Source organism: Falco rusticolus, chromosome 1 (assembly GCF_015220075.1).
Source record: "Falco rusticolus isolate bFalRus1 chromosome 1, bFalRus1.pri, whole genome shotgun sequence".
Taxonomy (NCBI): Eukaryota; Metazoa; Chordata; class Aves; order Falconiformes; family Falconidae; genus Falco; species Falco rusticolus.
The window spans coordinates 22,689,993-22,709,006 of NC_051187.1; the positions used below are offsets into that span (position 1 = coordinate 22,689,993).

General features: G+C 53.5%; 1 protein-coding gene across 2 annotated transcripts in view; it reads right to left on the reverse strand.

Moving 5' to 3' along the window:
- Window positions 1-7,682: 7,682 nt before the first annotated feature.
- The window catches only part of ATP2A3 (ATPase sarcoplasmic/endoplasmic reticulum Ca2+ transporting 3), a 53,872-nt gene continuing 42,540 nt past the window's right edge, over window positions 7,683-19,014 (reverse strand). Inside the window, exons 13-22 of one of the 2 annotated variants that reach the window (XM_037375075.1) lie at window positions 18,484-18,702; window positions 17,672-18,007; window positions 17,359-17,579; window positions 16,448-16,650; window positions 16,252-16,337; window positions 15,508-15,641; window positions 14,947-15,064; window positions 14,170-14,287; window positions 12,110-12,182; window positions 7,683-7,864 (exon numbers count right to left, since the gene is read on the reverse strand). In XM_037375075.1, the coding sequence (XP_037230972.1) occupies window positions 7,789-7,864; window positions 12,110-12,182; window positions 14,170-14,287; window positions 14,947-15,064; window positions 15,508-15,641; window positions 16,252-16,337; window positions 16,448-16,650; window positions 17,359-17,579; window positions 17,672-18,007; window positions 18,484-18,702 (1,584 nt within the window). In that variant the 3' untranslated portion in view covers window positions 7,683-7,788. The remainder of the gene's footprint in view (window positions 7,865-12,109; window positions 12,183-14,169; window positions 14,288-14,946; window positions 15,065-15,507; window positions 15,642-16,251; window positions 16,338-16,447; window positions 16,651-17,358; window positions 17,580-17,671; window positions 18,008-18,483; window positions 18,703-19,014) is intronic. The other variant, XM_037375076.1, reaches the window with a different exon arrangement.

A 19,014-nucleotide genomic window follows, 5' to 3' on the forward strand; every position in this document is an offset into this window, starting at 1 on the left:
AAAGAGGGGTTTAGAAGTGTATTGTTTAAGGTGTAGCCCAGAGAAGTGCCCATGACCTGCTGCACAGACACTTGCACAGCAGCTGTGACCCTGGGGGTGTTTTTATCTTGTGTTCCTGCAGACCCAAAGTTGTATGATGCTGTTGATAAGCTCTCAGTTGTCTCCTCTGACTTTTGCATGCTGCTTTCAAGCAGAGCAAGCATGAGACCCTGGGGGAACGAGGTGCAAAGACTGTGGCTGCTGCTGGGGGAGCGGTGGCAGCTTGCGCAGGGCTGTAGCAGGTGCTGGGCATCGAGGCTGGGTTTGCCCAGGCACAGAAAGCACTGAGCTGGGCTTGACCTGAGCAGCATGCAAACATGGGACCAGGCAGGGTGGAGCAGGACGATACCAGGTAGAGATAAGGAAAATGAGCCCATCTAGCTGCGCTGCCCATGGGAGAAGAAAACCGAAGCAGAGACATGAGGTCCTAATGCCTCTGTGTGTCCAGGCTTGCAAAGCCCCAGGACCAGCTTTCCCAAATGCAATCCTGGGTCAGCCAGCACTGCCTGGTCCCCAGCACCAGGCTTGGCCTTAGTGAGCATCTCCTTCAGCTCCAGCTGGGTCAGACACCAAGGGCATCCCTGGCAGCGCTGCACAGGGTTAGCACAGGACTCCATCCATGGCTGCAAAAGCAACTCCTTCCCTCTACCCATTAAATGAACTTGACCTCTGCTTGGGGCTGTTGAGAGAAAAAATGCAAAAAATGGTGGTTTAAGGGGAGACATTTGGAAATGTGAGCGCATCTTTGCTTCAAGCTGGGACAATGACCCAGAGGCTGGAGGAGCTGCTGGGGCACCAAGAGGGTGGTCTGAAAGCCTCTGCAGCGGGGTCGAGCCCACCTGCACTCAGGAAAGCAAAGCTGTGGTAGGCGTAAAAGCTACCAGGTCTCTCCAAGCGCTCAGACATTGCTTTTCTAAAAACTTCTCGGGGGGGGGGGGGGGGGGGGGAGAGAATTATAAAAATAATAGAAGTAGCTCATTACACAATCCAGACTCATGCTTGGCAGCTTCCAGCACAGAGCTCTGAATTTCAGCACAAAAATGTGCAGCACGCTGCAGATCTGGGGATGGGGAGGAATAACATGGCGGCAAGGAGATTTAAAATATGACGGCGGGTGTAAAGGAGACCTGCTATGGTCAGAGTTGCCAAGAACCCCTGAAAGTTGGTGGCTCTTCCCAGAAATTTTGGCTGTCACGGACCCCCTTGCCCCCACCAGCTGGAAGAGATACTCACGCTGCCCTGCTGGCGATGGGAAGGAGGGGTGGAAAAAAATTGGCAGATGAGAGCAAGCAAGGTCCTATGAAACAGCATGTTCAGTTTTCTTTCCAATTTTAACTTGTCCTTGACCTCTCTTCGCTCCTTCCCAGCAGGGCTGGCTCCACTCCGTGCCCGTCCCGCGCTGCGACGCCCCGGTACAGACAGATGTTTTCGGTGGTACTCACCCCACAGAAGCAGCATTTCCATCCCCGGTTGCTGTGGCAACACGTCTCCCTGAAAATACCTTGGTGGTGGTTTAGCCAATGCCAAAACAAACACGTAAACCCAAGATGCTGGGGGTCCCGAAGGGTGTCAGCAGCCCTATGCCCATTGCAGCCACTGGGAACGTGGCCAGAACATCCCATGGGACAGCTGAACACTTGCCATGGGGTACAGGGACCCTCGGCGGGGTTTTTTTGGGGGGGAGGCGAAGGGGGGTAACACCTGTTTTCTGAATCATGCCTCTGAAAGACACGCATAGCCCCAGCGGTGATGGTCCCCAGTGGTCCAGGGACCAGTACACCACCAGGTGGGGAACTGGTTGAGGTGCGGGTTGCCTTCACCGCTATGTGCCAAGACAGTGCTGCACCCTCAGGACGGGGTATGGGGGCTACCTCCAGCCATGGCCACAGTGGCCCTCATGGACTGACACTGCAGACCAAGCCTGCATGTGGAAAGAGGAGGCCAATCAATGGCCTTTTCCAAAATTCTTTGTTTGCTTGGGTGTCCCATGTCCCTCTTTGTAACCCCCTTTGGGTTACTAAGTTTTGAGGTTACCCTGTTACATCCTTCTCCTGCTCGTAGCATTGAGAAGGGGCACGTGGGGCCAAATCCCAGCGAAAACGCACCATGGGTGGATGTTGCCATGAACCCAGCTTTGCTCCAAAACATGACCTGCAGTTGCATCAGGATTTTCCGCTCAAAACATGACCATGGGCAGAGCTCTGGGCGATGCGGAGATGGAAACTCATGGCCCCAAGGCCCTGCGCCACCCTCCAGAGGAGGCCAAGTTATTTAATTATTATTTATTTAGCAATTATGTCTTGTGAAGGTCATTACCAGGCTTATTTAAACCTCCTCTCAGCTGAGAGAGATAAGGTGAGAACTATTCTGGATGCAGTCAAAATTAGCACTGTTATTTGTATTCTTGTGCCCTGAGAGCGAATTAGCTGATACTTTAAAAAAAAATAATTCCCCAACAGTCGTATCATGCCACTCCTTTCATTTTGCCTTTGTCGTCCCATGCCAGAGACAAGCTCAGCTCCATTTCTAGTTTGGCTGCTCTGAAAACCCACAAGAAATCCTGATCTGGTGAGCACAGCTCCTTTTACGGCTGAAGAATTCCTTTAGGCACTCCCATCCAGCTCCAGGGGCTCCCAAATGTTCCCCAAATCAGCCGCAAACAGGGTAAGAAAGGAAAAAGAAATGAAGAAAAAATGAATAAACCAACAGAAAATCCCAGCATCATCCAGTAAAATTACTTTTATTTCTGTAATTTCATAAGTATAAAACAAATCAGCCCAATATTGTGTGAACAGAGTGGGTCATATGGATGTGACCATGAGGAGCCTTCCCACATCTTCACGGCACACCTGGCTATTTACAGTCAAAGGATGTGATTTAGGAAGCGGTCATTTAGTGGAAAAATATCTCTCATATAATAAAATAGGAAACCTTGTTTCTTTCAATTCTACCCCTCAAGTAACACCCTCCCCGCCCCCCTCCCCCCCCCCCCCGATATGATTTACCTTTTGCTACGATGCACAAACTCAAGAGATTTCTAGATTTGGCTGTTCAGGCTTCTCATATATATAAAAAAAATAATCAGCATATGGCCAGATCAAAGCGCCCGAAGACACCACTGGCAGCTCAGCAGGTGCCCTCCTCTTGGTCCTGAGCATCCGCATCCACCCAGCTCAGACACCAGGTACCCACGTCCCCAATGCACACAGATTTAGGCTCATTTAATGCCCCATTTATACCGAAAGCTGAATGGCACCAAGAGGACAGGTCCAGGGAGCACAATTTACCCCGTGTGTCCCCTTCCCCGCTGCAGCCCTGCAACCCCTAACCCAAACTGTGTCATGCAAGCTCTGCACAGGGTGAAGCCCTTCTCCTTTGTCCCCAAAACCGGACTCGTGGGCTGCCTGCCCACTGGGGACAAGCCCTGCCAGAAATTGCTACAGCAGAAGTGGGGAAAAAACAGCCCAAGTGGGACTGAACAGGGGCGACTGAATCTCTGGCATCATTTATGCAAGGTGATGGCCATGCCAGGCATGGACCAAAAATCACAATAAGTCTTAAGTGTTGGTACTGGGGACTCCTGCATGCTTGAATTTCAGGAGCAATATGGCACCAAGGTCACTGGACCTCCTGAACATCTCCCACCAACAGGGACAGCATTAGCGTGAGCCCCTGCACAGCAACTATTTGATGAGTTTTGGTGGAGCAGAACCCCAACTGGGAAGCAGCACTCTCAACCTGACGTACAAGAGGGACCAGAAATTGCTGCTGAGTTTTTCTATTGCTCCTCTGGCTACATCTGGCATTCACACCGTGTGCAGAGAGTCCGGTTCAATCCCAGATTTAATGCTCTTACAGGAATAAAGTCCCACAGCCTCTCCCATAAAGCCTGTCCCTCCTACTCCGGACTCCTCCAGCACCTGGTGGTACCATCCAGCCTTGGCTGAGCAGAACATCAGAAACACACGTATGACATCTTCACAGTGCCAAAGTCTCAAACACAGAAGTCCAAACCCTCACCCTGACCCTGAGCTGTGCAGTGGCCACGTGACAGAAGGAAAACACAGGAGGCAGTGCTACTTCGCTCTGCAGAGCATCTCTCTTTTTCCTTTCCCAATGTGCCTCCCGACGGGACCACACGCTGCAGGGGGAAGAATTCATCCAGCAAGTGGCCACAATGACACAACAGCCCAAAACAGCCCAAAAGCCTTTCCACAGCTGTTGCCCAAAGGTGATCCCCTGGGTTCTTGCTCCAGGGACGCGGGACCCTCACCTCCTGCCTGGGCTGCAATCCAGCACGGTGCCTGGCCCCTGAGAGAGGAGTATAAAGTGCTCGTGGAACAACCCCACACTGCCGTCCTGGTGCATCCTCCACCGCCCATCTCGCATCGCTGCTTCTGTTTCATTTAAAACCTTTGAATATGCCAGGCAGCACAATCGAAATTAAACTAAAAAGGGAATAATTCCTAACCTCTGTTATCAAAAAAAGCAACAATCCCAGAGGCTTTGCCCCTAGGCTGTTTTTTTTTAACAAACTTTTGGGCAAAAGAGCCACCCAGTGTCTATCTCCCTTGTATTGCAAAGAGTTGGGTGCCTCGGTAAGACACAAAACCCAATCCCAAAGCAATGGTCTCGGCTCTGGGATCTCCAAGTTTGCACAAGAACATGCTCCAGCCTCTAAAAGTGCCCAGCACACTGCTGGTGGCATATATGCAATAAATAACTACACCATCATTTATCCTCACCCTTCACTGAAGCATAAGGGAAAAAAATAATTAGATCTACAGATATTCTTCTATTTCATTAAAATATTTGAACTACAAGCCTCTGTAATCAAAAAGCACGGAGTGAAAACCTGTATTCCAAGTAATTAAAGGACGGAGGGAAAGAGAGAGATGTGGTTAACCGTTCCGAAGGGCAAACGGGGATGCATCAAAATGGTCCCAGCAAGGGGGATGCTGGCTCCAGGTAGCCTTAGTGCCTGCACGGTTTTCTAGGTAGATCTAGAGGTTTACGATATCAAGGCAAATGCAATTTGCTGCTGCTGGGAAGAACAAGCCTTTGGCTGGGACACAGCTCTGGTTTCTTGCCCGTGATGGCTTGGGGTTTGGTAACGCACAGTTGCAACACAGTGACTGCACAGACTGAGGCTGCCTGGGCCTGCAGCAGCGTGGCAGCTCCATCGGCGACCGAACAGCAGCAGCTTGGCATCTCTAGCAACTCTTAAGTTAACAAACTCAGCGTTATCTCTTCAAATAGCCGTTCTGTCAGCGGGTTCAGAAGGATGCCCGGTACAACCACCCCCACCCCTCTGCTGTCAAGTGAGACTAAACAAAAATGACCAGCAGGAATTTCAGAGAGAGTTAAAATTTTTTGATGTCATCTTTGCTCTGAAGCAAAGCTCGCTCTTCCTTTTGGGTCTCCTTACATCAGATACTCCCATCCATCATTCAGTACTCATTAGTGGGACCTCTACACAAGAAACTCATCCATACACACGCGTGTCTGGGTAAAATTAATAATCCTACACCAGACACTAAGCCCAGGGAAACCAGGGTAACTCAGGTGGTGCAAAATGGAGTGGATGGACCAAGCAGGTCCCCACAAGCACAACAGACCGAAGCCACCATGTCCAAGGAGATGCCATCAGGCAGCTAAAAGCTCTGCTGCACCCTATGAATGGGGCTGGGATGCTCTGAATCCAGTCCAGCCTTTCCCAAACTGGTTTTCAGCCTCAGGGACACACAGAAGCAATGTCCTCTGAAGTCACCAAGCCGGTACTGGATTAAATCCCTGCTGGTTCTTTCCTTGCACAGAGAGCTGGAGATGATCTGTACTAAAATAAGGTGAAATCCAGCCTTTTGGGGAAGGGCAAATCACACACCTACAGCATTCGTTTTACTGAAGCCTTACTTGGAGGCTTTAAGCAGTACCTGGGTCATGCCCTGGTCCTCTGCACCAGGGTGAGTCTCATCCATGGTGAAAAATCTTTAAAGAAGAAGTGGTTGCCAATTAAATCCATTAGACATAACACAACTGAAAAATAAAAACTACTTCAAGACAAAGTATAATAATATTAAAAAAAAAATCAGCAACAATATTCTAACCACGGAGTATCTATAAAGATCTTTTTTTTTCCTAAGAGCTCCATATTAAAATTCCTTGAATACATTATATATTAAATACAGTAACGTCATTTCATGCAAGGTTTATGTACAATTAAATCAGCTCAGTAGTATAACAATTCTGTACATTCCCATTGGTCTGGGGGCTCTGCTCATCTTCAATGCTGGTGATGGAGAAACGAAAGGAGGGATGATATTTGGCACCTGCTATGCAGGGGAAGAGTAGCTCTTGCCCAGGTGAGAGAGAAACAGAAAAGCACTGGAAGCTTTCACAGGGCAAAAAGTAGAGGAAAAAAAACCCAACAGCCAAGGAGCAAAACGCTGTCCAAAACCCTGGCTCTAGTGCTGCTGCTGGAATTTAAAAGAAAGATGTAGGGCCTGGCTAACGAAATATCGTCAGAACGGGTCATAGGGAAACGCGAGGAAAACAGAAGGCAGGATTTGGAGAGCCGGGGAAGAAATCACCTGCGATCAGCTTCTCTCAGCTGGCGCAGTTCAATGGACAACGATCCATTTATTGGATCCCAAAATCCACTCCAGATCCATAAACTCCCACTGCAGCCTGTGTCACCCCTGCTGCAGAAAACCCCACCAAGACTATTCAAAATAAAGTCGGTGCCTTGTAAAAAGGGATGTCACGACCAACACCTCTCACGGAGGACTACGTTATGTACAGACATTCATTCCTGCCCCAGAGGCAGATCACCGGCGTCAAGGATGTTCAAGGACAGCAGTGTTCTCCAAAGCAGAGGACATGACCTCAGAGACAAGCTCCTAAGGGCTTAAGCTCTACTCCTGCTAGGTAATAGTTAAAAATCAACTGAGGAAAGAGTGACCAGGAGGGAGGAACCCCCATGAGGAAGAGGGCTCTGGCTTCACCACCGCGGATGGGATCTAACAAGGCGCCAGCGAACAGGCAGGACTACGCCATGCTTTGGTGTCGGATGAGCCTGAGAAGGTGTGGGGCTTTCCACAGCACGGGGATCAAACAGGGCAGTGTGATCAACTGGGAGAGCTTCACCTTCTACCACACGCACCCAACCTCAACATACGAGCACCCACCGGCGAGACCCACACCACCCGTGGCCACCAGAGCAGAGCGCAGCAGCCGCGGCGATGCACCACCAACACTGCGGACATCGAGGGTCAGCAACCCCAACCCACGGCTCCCTCGCCTCCCTGCCCGGCCCTCACCCACTGCCAAGTCCTTCCCAGCCCTGTGAGCTGCCCTCGCGCATCCCGCCCCGCCGGGGGATGCAGCCTCCTGCCCGCGCTCAGCGATTGCCTAAAATCCCGACTTCCCCCCCCCTCCCCGGCCCTTGATCTCCCGCAAAGGGCGCCGTGCCTGAGCTCACCCAGTCAGGGTGAAAATTGGAAAGAGGGTCTCAAATTTTGCAGGAACAAATCCCCAAGGAACCACGTTATGACGACCCAGGTCCACACAGCTCCGTCCCCAAACCCTACGCCAGCTGTCCAGTAATGGCACTCTTATGTACAGGAAAAAGAAAGCTACAAAACAAAACAAAATCGGTATTTTTCTTTTCGACGATTCACCCGCATTTGTCTGAGAGTCGGACACATGCATGTCCTGCTGGCTTCTAGCGATGGCCACGCATGCAAGACTTCAGTCCGAGTTACAAGTTGGGGATCCTTTAGTTAAGAGCGTTTCCTTTGTGTCATTCATTTCTTGTCCTCTTCTCCTGGAAATGAAGGGAAAAAAAAAAAAAAAAAAAAAAGAGAGAGAATTAAAAATATTGGTGAGCGTTCAAAAGCAAACCAGCTCCCTGGTTTTGGTATAAAGAGAGGTTGATCCCAGAAGGAACCTGGGATCCCATCTGCACGGAGCTGGCTTGACTGCAGCCACGGCAGCTCAGGCTGCATGAGGAGGAGGAGGACGGTCCCCGGGGGAGGAAGGGCACGGTGTGCTCAGCCTGCAGGAGGCAGGAAAAGGGGTGAGTTGGAGCCATGCAGGCCGGAACAGCAGGAAGGTGAGCAGGCAGGGATCCCTTGTTATTGCTGCTAACCAGGCAGCACACAGGGAAAGGCAGTGGTGCAGAGGAGGAAGCTCACCGCATCCCACCACCCATCCCAAAGCCCTGTCCCTGCTGCCACCAACAGATGGCTACAGCTCCCTAGGCTGACACCACTTACACACACACACACACTCTATAATTTACATCTATATATACCCCCAAAACAACCAGCAAGCACCAACCTACCCATCGCAGCTGCTGTCCCAGCCCCAGAGCCGCCCTCCTCCCACCCTACTAAAACGGATGGAATTGGATGTGGAGGTAACAGGCAACACATGGCCTGAAGGAAAGCTGCGGTGTTCAGCTTGAACTTGGTGTGAACAGCCTTGAAATCCCTGCCAGAGCTTGACTCACACCAACTCGATTCCCAATTTTCAAGCCGTCGACAGCAGCATCCCTGGCTGCCCAGGCAGCCGCTACTCTTCAGCCCAGGGCTGGGACAGACCTTGCTGGCAGCTCAGTCTGCCCAGAACAGTTTATTTTCTTTTATGAAAAAAAAAAAAAAAAAAAAAAAAAGGCAACAACAACAAAAAAACCCAAACCACAAGGCAGCAGTTTCTGAGAAGAGTTAGAAAAATCACTTATCGTGAATCTTTCAACCATATTTCTCCATCTTTCAGCACTGCACCACATGTCACCCAACACATCTCGCAGGGGACTGCCGTTACTGTGCTCTTGATAAATAGGGGTCCTGCCTGGGGTTACCAGCGAGGCTCCACACCCGCTGCCAACCCTGGGGCCAACAAGCTTCCAGGAGAATTAATAAATAACAGAGGACAGAGAGGGGGAGGAAATAAAAACAATCTTCTTCACAACTCCTGCCAACATTTCTTTCCAGCGCTGGCTGGCAAGCCCAGCCCTCCCGTCCTGAGATAAGACTGATTGCTGCAATGGCAGCATCCCTCTGGATGACCTCTGCACCGCAGGCTTCTGGGCAAAGCAGGGATGCTGGTGGCCACTCTGTACTAAATTTCAGTGCATTAACCAAAATTCACCTCCTCCACCTTGCGGGAACGTCTCTTCAGTAGCTCCGAGAGCTGAACAGTCCCTGCTGGGTGACACCGGTGGTTATTTGACAGCCACAGCAGTGCTTCACCCCGTGGCCACCGTGCCAGGCGGTGGGCAGGGACAATGAGGGGACGCAGCCGCAGCACCGACAGTGAGCCTCTACCCACAGTTAAAGACGCTCTTCAAAACGTTACTCTCAGGCCTCAGAGTAACCCCCTCAGCACAGAGCAAGTCACACTGACCACAGGCAGCTGAGGGTCCGGCGCCCGCTTTAACAGGACACAGGTCCCCATGCACCCGTGTCCAGCTCCCCGCTGGGGTGACAGGAGCAGGGGGGATTCAGGGACCTGTCTGCAGGAGTGCTGGGGCCATGGTGATCCATCTGCATCCTGCCTCACACCAGCCTTCTTAGGGGTGTCACAGCCCATCAACTCTTGCAAACCCACAACTGAGCACCACGAGCTCATCCCCTACAAGATCTGTTCCCCCCCAGGACAGCCGAGGCTTTCTGGGAGGATTTTCCTTATTGCTTTTGACTTTTCTCTTCATGAGTTCCCGTAAAAGGTGATGCTGGAGGGATGCAGGCTCCAGCCACCAGCCCAGATCACTCCCTCCACCAAGGGACGCGCTGCAGGCCTCATAGCTCTGAAAATTGCATGTCCCCCCACATTGCACCAGGGCACCCTGAGCTTCAGCTGAGACCCTGGACCCCAGAAGAAAACCGAAAGGAAAATCCTCCTCCCATCCCTTTGCAATGCCAGGGTAGCAGCACCGAGAGCTTCCCTCTGCTCTTCTATTTCTAAAGGACGGTGCACATGCACACAAATGAAAGGGAGGGAAATAAAAACAAAAAGCAAGGCAGCAGAGCCGTAAAATCCCATCTGGAGAGATTCCGGCCCTGAAAGGTAACGGCACCACTCTCCTTCAGAGCATCCCACAGCTGAAGTGAACGACTTGGCCCGTGGGGACGCATTCCTCGCCCGACGCCAGCGCCCAGCCAAGGTAGCTCCCGGCAGAAATTACCCTACAAGGGCAGCCCAGGGCTGCGGGCGCTCGCTCCGGCTCTGCCGCGCCAGGGAGAGGGATGCCTGCCGCTCCGCAGGGAAAGCGGGGGGCTGCAGCTGCCCTGTGCTCCTGGGGGGGGTTTAGGGGGCTGCCCTCACCCCCAGGTGCAGACACAGGGGGGAGGTGAGGGCGAGAAGCTGCTTTTTGCAACATGCCGGAGGTTTTTTTGGGGATGGGACTCGGAGATTTTGGTCCCTGCAGGTTTTGGGCTGTCTCTGAGGGATGTGGAGCCCCAGCAGGGAGTATGACATGTCACCACACAGTCACCTCTGCCAGCTGCTCTCCCCTCTGGGGGGAAGTTAAAGCATAAAGCGGACGTTGACTTTGCAAAGAAGCAGTTCTATCTCCCTCAGCAATGGAGATGCTCACCCAAAGGTGCAATCTGACCTGCACATCAGCTGCGGGGCGCTGTGCTGCCCACCACGGAGAGGACTTGGACCCACCGGGGACAGGTACCCAGTGGATGCAGTCACCACCTTGCAGCCCCTGCAAAACCGCCCAGGGGCTGCCATCCCTACCGGGCTCAAGGACAAATAGCTGCACAAACACTTATCCGCCACAAAGCACGCCAAGACAATTCTTGTGCATCAAAACTTCTGATTTTCAGTGATGCTGCTGCTGTCGGGGCAGCTGTGGTGCTGTGTTGCAGAAAGCACCTGCTTTTTGACTCACCCCTGCTTTTACCACTGCATGGGTGGTAATGGTGAAGCCTGAGCCCCCCTGCTGCTTAACAGGCTAAAATCAAGTGAAAACACCATGGTGGCAACACGTGGTGACACCTATGATGGGTTTGCTTCAAGGTGGTGAAGACGAGGAGGCCCAGGAAGGCAGGAGGAGAGCAGGGTGGCCATGGCAGCAGGCTGATGGCACACAAAGGTACATGAGCACCAGGGTTATCTCACTGTCCTGTCTGGATTTGGTATCTTTTGAGAACCACTCATCAAAGAGACTCCTGCAAGTTCTTGGCACAGATGCCTAGAAACCTTCCTCCTGCACGCCACGGGGCTCAGAAAGAACAATACACTTCACTGCACAGAGCATGGCAAATATTAAAAATACTAGGGCAAGAGGTCCTTGAGGGTGGTCAGCCCTCGTGCGCCTGCCAGGGTGTATCTGTGCAACAGACCCCTGAGAGGGCTCTGGAAAACATCTCCACGTTCCTGACCAGAATGCCTGCAGGTCACACCAAGGCCACCTAGCTCAGCTGTCCACGTTCGCCTGCTGGCTCACACTGCCACTGCCTCCCAAAGCTGAGACAGCAGAAGCCTCAGAGGGGCCAGAGGTGGATGAAGACAGCAATACATGCAGAACATGCAAGATGAGAGGCTGGAAGTGACCGGGTTGACGGGCAGAGGAATGTAAAGCACCAAGACCACAGTGAAAACTGGAGTCTCAGCTTTCTGCCATTTCAAGGACAAGGAAAACCCAGCATAATGGAAACACGACTTATCTAAATCTGATCAAAGGAGAAACTTTTTCATGCAAAACCTGACTCGGCAGAACTCACAGCTGTACATTACATCCCTCAACTGAACACCCTTGGCCATCCCTGAGAAGGTCCCACAGTGGAGACCAGCCCCAAGCATCGCCTGGCCAAAACCGCCACGTAAACAGCTGCTTCACAGGCTTCTTAGACCTTATTTTGAAGCAAAACACAGAGGCCAGCATGGGGAAAGAGATCCTGTGTGGGTACGGGGTCCTTGGGCTCTATTATCAGCTGGTTTTCCAAGCCATGTTCACCCAGACACGTTCCAAGCAGGTCCCCACCACACACGAGCAAGACTTTGGAGGACACACGGGTGTATGGTATTTGGGGATGAGACGTGTAAGAAAGCCAACCCTTGCTCTGGAGTCCTGCAGGTTTTCAACTGGTGCTCCCCGCTCCATGTGTGTCTTACTGTTCTGAGAATGCCTGGTAAAAAAAAAAAAAATAAATCACAATACCACATCTACAAGTGGTTTTTTGAGGTTTTTTTGTATGCTTTTCAAAGCCCAGAGGAATTAGGAAGACGCAGGATTTCAATGATTTCTTTCAAATGTGATGATTTAAGCATGTCGTGACTAAACAGCTGCATGGGAAACCCTTGCTGGATGAGACACAGAGTGACCCATGAGCATCAGCAGCATCGTGACCGTGAGGATGCGGGCAGCTCAGAGGACCTGGTACGCTGGGAGCATGGCATGGGAGGAGGAAACACTCCAAGCTGGTATGATGGGACTCGGAAGGACCGTACACCTGCCAGAAACCCTGCTGTGCTTGCAGCTGCGCTGGCAGAGCCAAAGCAAAGCCCTTCCTCCAACAGCGCTGATTTTTTATAGAGAAATGCAAAGTGTGGGAGAAAACCAGACTCATCCCCAGATCGCAGATGGCGAAGTCGAGACCAAGGGCATGCATGGGATGGCAACAGCCAGGAATTAACCAGCTCTCCTACACCCTAGCCCAGTGCCACACCATAAAACTGTTGCTACAGGCTTGTAATCATATGATAAGGCAGACCTGGGTGATGCAAAGCACCCATCGGCCTGCTGAGAGATGCAACAATTAAATAAAAATAAGATGGGAACAGCTTCTCTCTGGTCTGTAAAAACAGCAGCCCCTGCGCCTCCGTTTCTCAGCAGAGGATCCTCTGAGCAATCGCTGTGGTTAAGCATCAGCTCGCCACAGAAAGGAAAGCAGACGTGAGCACCCCCAGCGTGCTGGGACCCGTTGATGGGGAGGGCAGCCAGTTGGCGATCGTTTCCTGCTTGCGATAATTTCCCACCCTGTATTTCCAGCTTTTTGCATGGTTCTGCTCCTTGAGAAACCAACCAGAGCTGTTACAACGCCCCAATTCCCCCCTCCTGCCAGGGCTGGATGGGCTGCCTTCAGCCCTGAAAAGCAAGAGCGGCTTTGCACCATTTTCCTGGGTCATTGCTGAAGGGAAAAGAAGGGGGTTGCTGTGGTGCCAGTTGCCTAAAAAAAAATGGTTTGAGCAACGTGATGCGGTGGAAGGACACCCAGCCCCCACACTCAGCTTATTCATTTGCCCCCGAGAGCCACTACATCTTCCCCAGGCAGCGACGGCATCTCTCCTGCCCTTCTTCTCCCTGCTACCGCTGTCGGGGCAAGCACGCCCTAAAAAAATAAACCCTGTTTTCCCGGCGAGGGGCCAGCCCTGTGGCAGGCACAGCACCGCTCGGCAGCTCTCACCCCGCGGCCACTGCGGGGAAAACCTGCCCGCTTAACTCGGCACCGAGATGTCACCCGCAGCACCATCTTTTGCAAGAAATGAAAGAGAAGATGATATCACCTCTTAGGAGGGCTGCCTAAATACACGCCGTGATTTACAGCGCCGAGCCCAGGAGCAGAGGGGAACCGCTGCCCCGGTGTCACGGGAGCTGCTTCTCCTCTGTGTGTGCCGTGGGCCAGATCCTGAAGGGTGCTGGCCAAGGGCAACCCCATTAAAACCTGTTTATAAGGTGTTCAGCTCTCAGCTGATCTTACTGTAGAGGTAGAAAACACAAGATAAGGATGGACACAGATGGGGGGACAAAAAAAAAAGGACGGATTCTGGTTAGAAACAGTGTTTGATTCGTTCTGCTTGATAAGAGAAGGGATCCAGTTCCCAGAGGTTCGAGAGGAGCTGGATAAACACACGTGGCAGGTTTATCTGGCGCTCCAGCTCCTAAGGGAGTGTTTCCAGCAGATGTAAGTACCAATTGCTCTGGCAGGCATGGCACCCGGGGAGGAAGGGGGTAGGAGAAAAAAAGCCCCTTTTTCACAGCAAAGGTGGAGGAACAGGCAGGTGCAGGCACCACCTGAGCAGAGGAGGTGAGCGAGGTGTCCGTGAAGCCACCATGAGCCCCATGCAAAGCACCACGGAGCAAACACAACCCAGCGTGGTGCAGACCGTGCTCACCATCCAGGTGGTTGCGGGAAAGGTACTTGAGTCCTTCGTCCAGCAGGATAACGGGCAGGGAGATCTTCATCACAACCACCCACTGCGGCCAGCTCAGGGGGGTCACCTGGAAGATGAGCTGCAAGGTGCAAAGGATTGGACATGTCAGTAAGGAAGGTAGATGAGATTATTATTATTTCGGTTGTTTCAGCTTGTTGTATGGCACAGCTTGAAAGGGGGCCATCCCAGGTACAAGGAGGAAGGATCCAGACAGCCCGAAGAGCAGGATTTCTTCAAGGCCTGTCATGATCCCAAGGTGGCTCTTGGCCAACATGAGTCAAAAATTATGTCTTTCACCTCTCCTGCAGATGGGGAAAGTGAGGCACAAGCTGGGACTGTATGTTCATGTGCTCACAGGCGCTTAGCAGGGGACAAGGGACAATGTAACCTCCTGGGCACAGTGACACGCTTCATCTTAAGCACCCTTAGGCATCACCCGAGGCATCACCAGCCTTGGACTGCAAAAGGAGGTGATGCCTCCAAAGTGGGTGACCCACCTTCTGGAGATGCACCTCTTTGCATCACCTGTAAGGAGAGCTTCTGACTTAGGTAAGGGCTCACTGGGGCAGGAGGACTCCCAAAGCCCCACGTTGGTTCAAGTCACAGGACTTGCTCCTGAGGACACATGCTGGGGACAAACACCCCAGAAGCTTCCAGGCTCAAAGATTGCCCCAGGGATGCCCTCACCCAAAGACGGAGCCCCCTGGGCTGCACCCGAAGGTGGCAGAGGGCACTCACAGGCATGGGTTTGACGTAGAGGATGAGGAAGTGCAGAGCCATGGACATGACGATGGCCCCCAGCAGCCAGATGTTCAGCCATGGTGGCATCCGCAGCAGCGACTGGTTCTCAGAGACACTGCAAAAGTGAGGGGACTGTGTTAGCCCCATTACCTCCTGCTCCCCATGCCTACCCAAGCTGGGGGTCCCCACTTCTCTCCAAGGTGCAGGGCCGTACACTACAGCCCTTCCCTTCCAGGCTTGTTCAGCTTCAGGCTTTGCTGAAAATTGGATCTGGACACCATCCAATGCAACCAGCCATGCATGGATCAGGACGGGTCATTAACAGGGCCAAACCATCAGCAGGTGCAGATCCAGTCCTTCCTCCACCACTATCGACAGCAACATGCTGGCTTGGAGGAGTTTATTTATGGCAAAACCCAGTGGTCCCCTGTCGAGAAGGCTTCAAAGGGCTCTGCTGAGTCCAAGCAAAGCCCTCAGCCCACCACCAGATGCTCAAAGAGACCCTACACAGAACTGGTCGCGCACCGAGCATTCCGAAGAGCCCTGCGGCCACCCTACCTGTTCAGCGCATTGCACATTTCGATCGTCACCAGCACAGACAGAGCCATCGTGGTCGGGTATCGGGACTCAAAGATCTCACAGTTGATTCCTTCAAAGATGGGGTTGTCCTCAGTGCACCTCATGAAGTTCCGCTGTCGGCACAGGAAAGCGTTGGTAAATACATGGCAGAGCAGCAGCGTAGGAAAGGTGGGAAAGAGGAGGAAGAGGTCGAGTGGTTGGGGCGCACATGATGAACCTTGATTATTAGGGCTGCTGTTAAATATCCCACAGTTCAGAGCAACTGATAAAATGAAGGTGACCCAGCTTCTGCTGGGGTTGGGGCTTCAGGGCTATGGCTGGATAGTGGCTCAGAGGTTTTCACGTGCAGTTAGTAAGGTGTTTGAGCAGACACACATCTCCATCAAAAATACATCTTCCATTGCACGTGACATCGGGGCACCTGCTTTCCTACCACCTCGTTCAGACCTACGGTAATGTAAAAATCAACGCCTTTCAATGTGGGATCAGGTAAAGGAGCTACTTTCAGCTTCTTTGAATCGTTTTCCCCACTAGCAGAACCAAGGCTGGACACATGAGCCTGAGGGAGAAAATTAGCTTTTATTTTAAGTTACCCTCTTCTCCACCAGGAATGCGGGAACACCACAACAACCACAGAAGGCAGGCAGAGGAAAGACCCCAATGCCTGCATCCACGCCCTCACCCACCCGCTCAACACATCCACCCGTTCCCCTTCCAACTCACCAGCTGATGGAAGGAGACCTGCGGTCCCTCAGCGTCGTACAGGAACCACCAGGTCGCTGCGCCCACCGTGGCCAGGCCCACGTACACTGCGGCCGAGAGAAACACCCTTACCCCCAGCACCCAGCAAAGGCCCCCCACCCCATGGCACCCCGTGCCCCTCCTCGCCCCCTGCCCACTGGCACCCATGGGGGCTCACCTCCGACGGCCAGGTAGCGGAAGAAGAGCCAGCCACTGATGAGGGGCTCCTTGGGGTTGCGGGGCAGCTTGTCCATGATGTCCAGGTCGGGGGGATTGAAGCCCAGCGCGGTGGCCGGTAGCCCGTCCGTCACCAGGTTCACCCACAGCAGCTGCACAGGAATGAGGGCCTCGGGCAAGCCCAGGATGGCGGTCAGGAAGATGCTGCGGGGGAAAAATAAAAGAGATGCTAAATTAGACGAGCTCCAGGTAGCCAGAGGAAGCAGCTGTGATGTGCAAGGGGAGAGCAGACAGGCACCCTGGGTCCAAATACCCAAACTGAACATTCACCCAAAGTCCTGCAGATGAACCCACAGCCCCTGAGTCAGGAACCTGAAGTCCAGGACTGAATTTTGCACCTAAAATATGTTCCTGTTGCTATTCAAATCTGCTTTGCAGTCAAAACCCAACCACTGCCACGTGCATTCCTGTTCCCGGCACAAACAGCCCTGCTGAAACGCCAGGGAAAGGACGCCCAAGGGATCCCAAGGCTGTGGTGAGGACGGCGCTGATTTACGGGGAGGGATGGGACAGGGAGGGCCACCCAGGACCTGATGCAGAGTGCATCAACCCGGTGATGACAGCCTGTGCACAAATATCTGCACCTGTCTTACACGCTGGCATGGGCTTAAACAGGCAATGGGTAACAGAACAGTTCCTGGGGGGTGGCATGACTGTGAAACTACAAAAGAAAAATCCCCCTGCCCTTGGGGAACAGGACACGGCATCGTTTGGTACCCACGGTTACAATTCTGGGCTCCGCATGCTGCCAGGGGTAGGGGACACAGACAGCGCTGCAGGTCACCTGCCCCAGGGGAGGTGTCCCCACCACTGCTCCCCACAGCGTGGCGCTCGGCACGGGGGGGCTCTCACCAAACGACCTCCCCGACGTTGGAGGAGATGAGATAGCGGATGAACTGCTTCATGTTGTTGTAAATGGCCCTGCCCTCCTCGACAGCCGACACGATGGTGGAGAAGTTGTCGTCGGAGAGCACCATCTCGGCGGCCGACTTGGCGACGGCCGTGCCTGAGCCCATGGCGATGCCGATCTCTGCTTTCTTCAGGGCCGGGGCATCGTTCACGCCGTCACCCGTCTGCACAAAGCCGTGATTAACAGGGTGAGAGGGCCAGGACCAGGTGGAGAGGAGGGGCCCAGGGGGTGGTGGGGTGTCCCCAGGGGACTCACCATGGCAGTGATTTCGTGGAAGGACTGGAGGTATTCAACAATGCGGGACTTGTGCGCCGGCTCCACGCGGGCGAAGCATCGTGCGTCACGGCACGCCTGCCGCTGCGCCTCAGGGGGCAGCTCATCAAACTCCCGGCCCGTGTAGGCTTTGCCAGTCACGTCCTCGGTCTCTGAGAAGATGCTGATCCTGCGGCAGATGGCCACCGCCGTGCCCTTGTTGTCGCCGGTGATCATGATGACACGGATGCCAGCCTTGCGGCACATCTCGATGGAGGAGGTGACCTCTTTGCGGGGAGGGTCCAGCATCCCCACACAGCCCACGAAGGTCAGGTTGTTCTGGGGACACACACAACAACAACCCCAGACCCATATTAATCCCTGGGGATGCAGCCACTTCCCACCATGACACCACCCTGGGCACGGGAATTTCCCTGGCAGGAAACTTGCAGGGGGGTTCCTACCAAGAGCCCCATGGGTGCACCCTATAGCCCCAATGCAATGGGATGCTCCCGTCCCTCTGCTGCTCCTCACATCTTTTTGCTTCGCTCCTCTCCTCCCCAGCCCTCTTGGTGGTCCCCAGGCGGTGGTCTCAGCAGGCACCCCACGGGGACAGATGCTCGGTGGGACAGGGTTGTCGGCCTTGGGACCATACAGCTTTGCACCAGGGGTTGCAGAGCAAGAGCTGAGCCATCGTGCTGCCTGCTACCCCACAGGGAAACCAGAGAGAAAATACCACTGGGGCAGCTGGGAGTGGGCAGGAAAACTTTCGGAATAAGGAAAAAAGCTCCTGGAGAAAGCCCCTGGCGCTGTACCTCGTAGTGGATGAAGGCAGCGGAGTCATGCAGCTGCATGGTCTCCCTGCGGACAGGCGTGTCGTGGGTGGCCAGGGCCAGGCAGCGCAGCGTGTCGATGCCCATGCCCCAGTCCCGGATCCTGCTCAGGATCTTCTCCCGCACCGGGGCCGTCAGCGGGACCTTGGCAGTGCCCACACGGACGTGGGTGCAGCGCTCGATCACGCTTTCCGGTGCGCCCTGGGGAGTAGCGGCAGGTTTAGGGGCTGGAATGAACCTGGAGGCTGAGCATCTCTTGCCAGCACCGAAGGAAGTGCCAGAGGGAGGGAACGCACCAAGTTTGGGCAAAGGAGAAGGAAAACTCCCCAAATCTCCAGCCCGCACATCCCGGCAGGGCGGCTCAGCGCGCTAGATGGCAGCCTCCGACCGAGTGCACAGGACCACGGCCGGCAAACCCACGTCTGGTCACCAGACAGCAGGATCTGCTCTGCGGGGGATCCACCTGACTCCTACAAAACCTACGCGCCTGCCCGAGATACTCCCACAGCACAG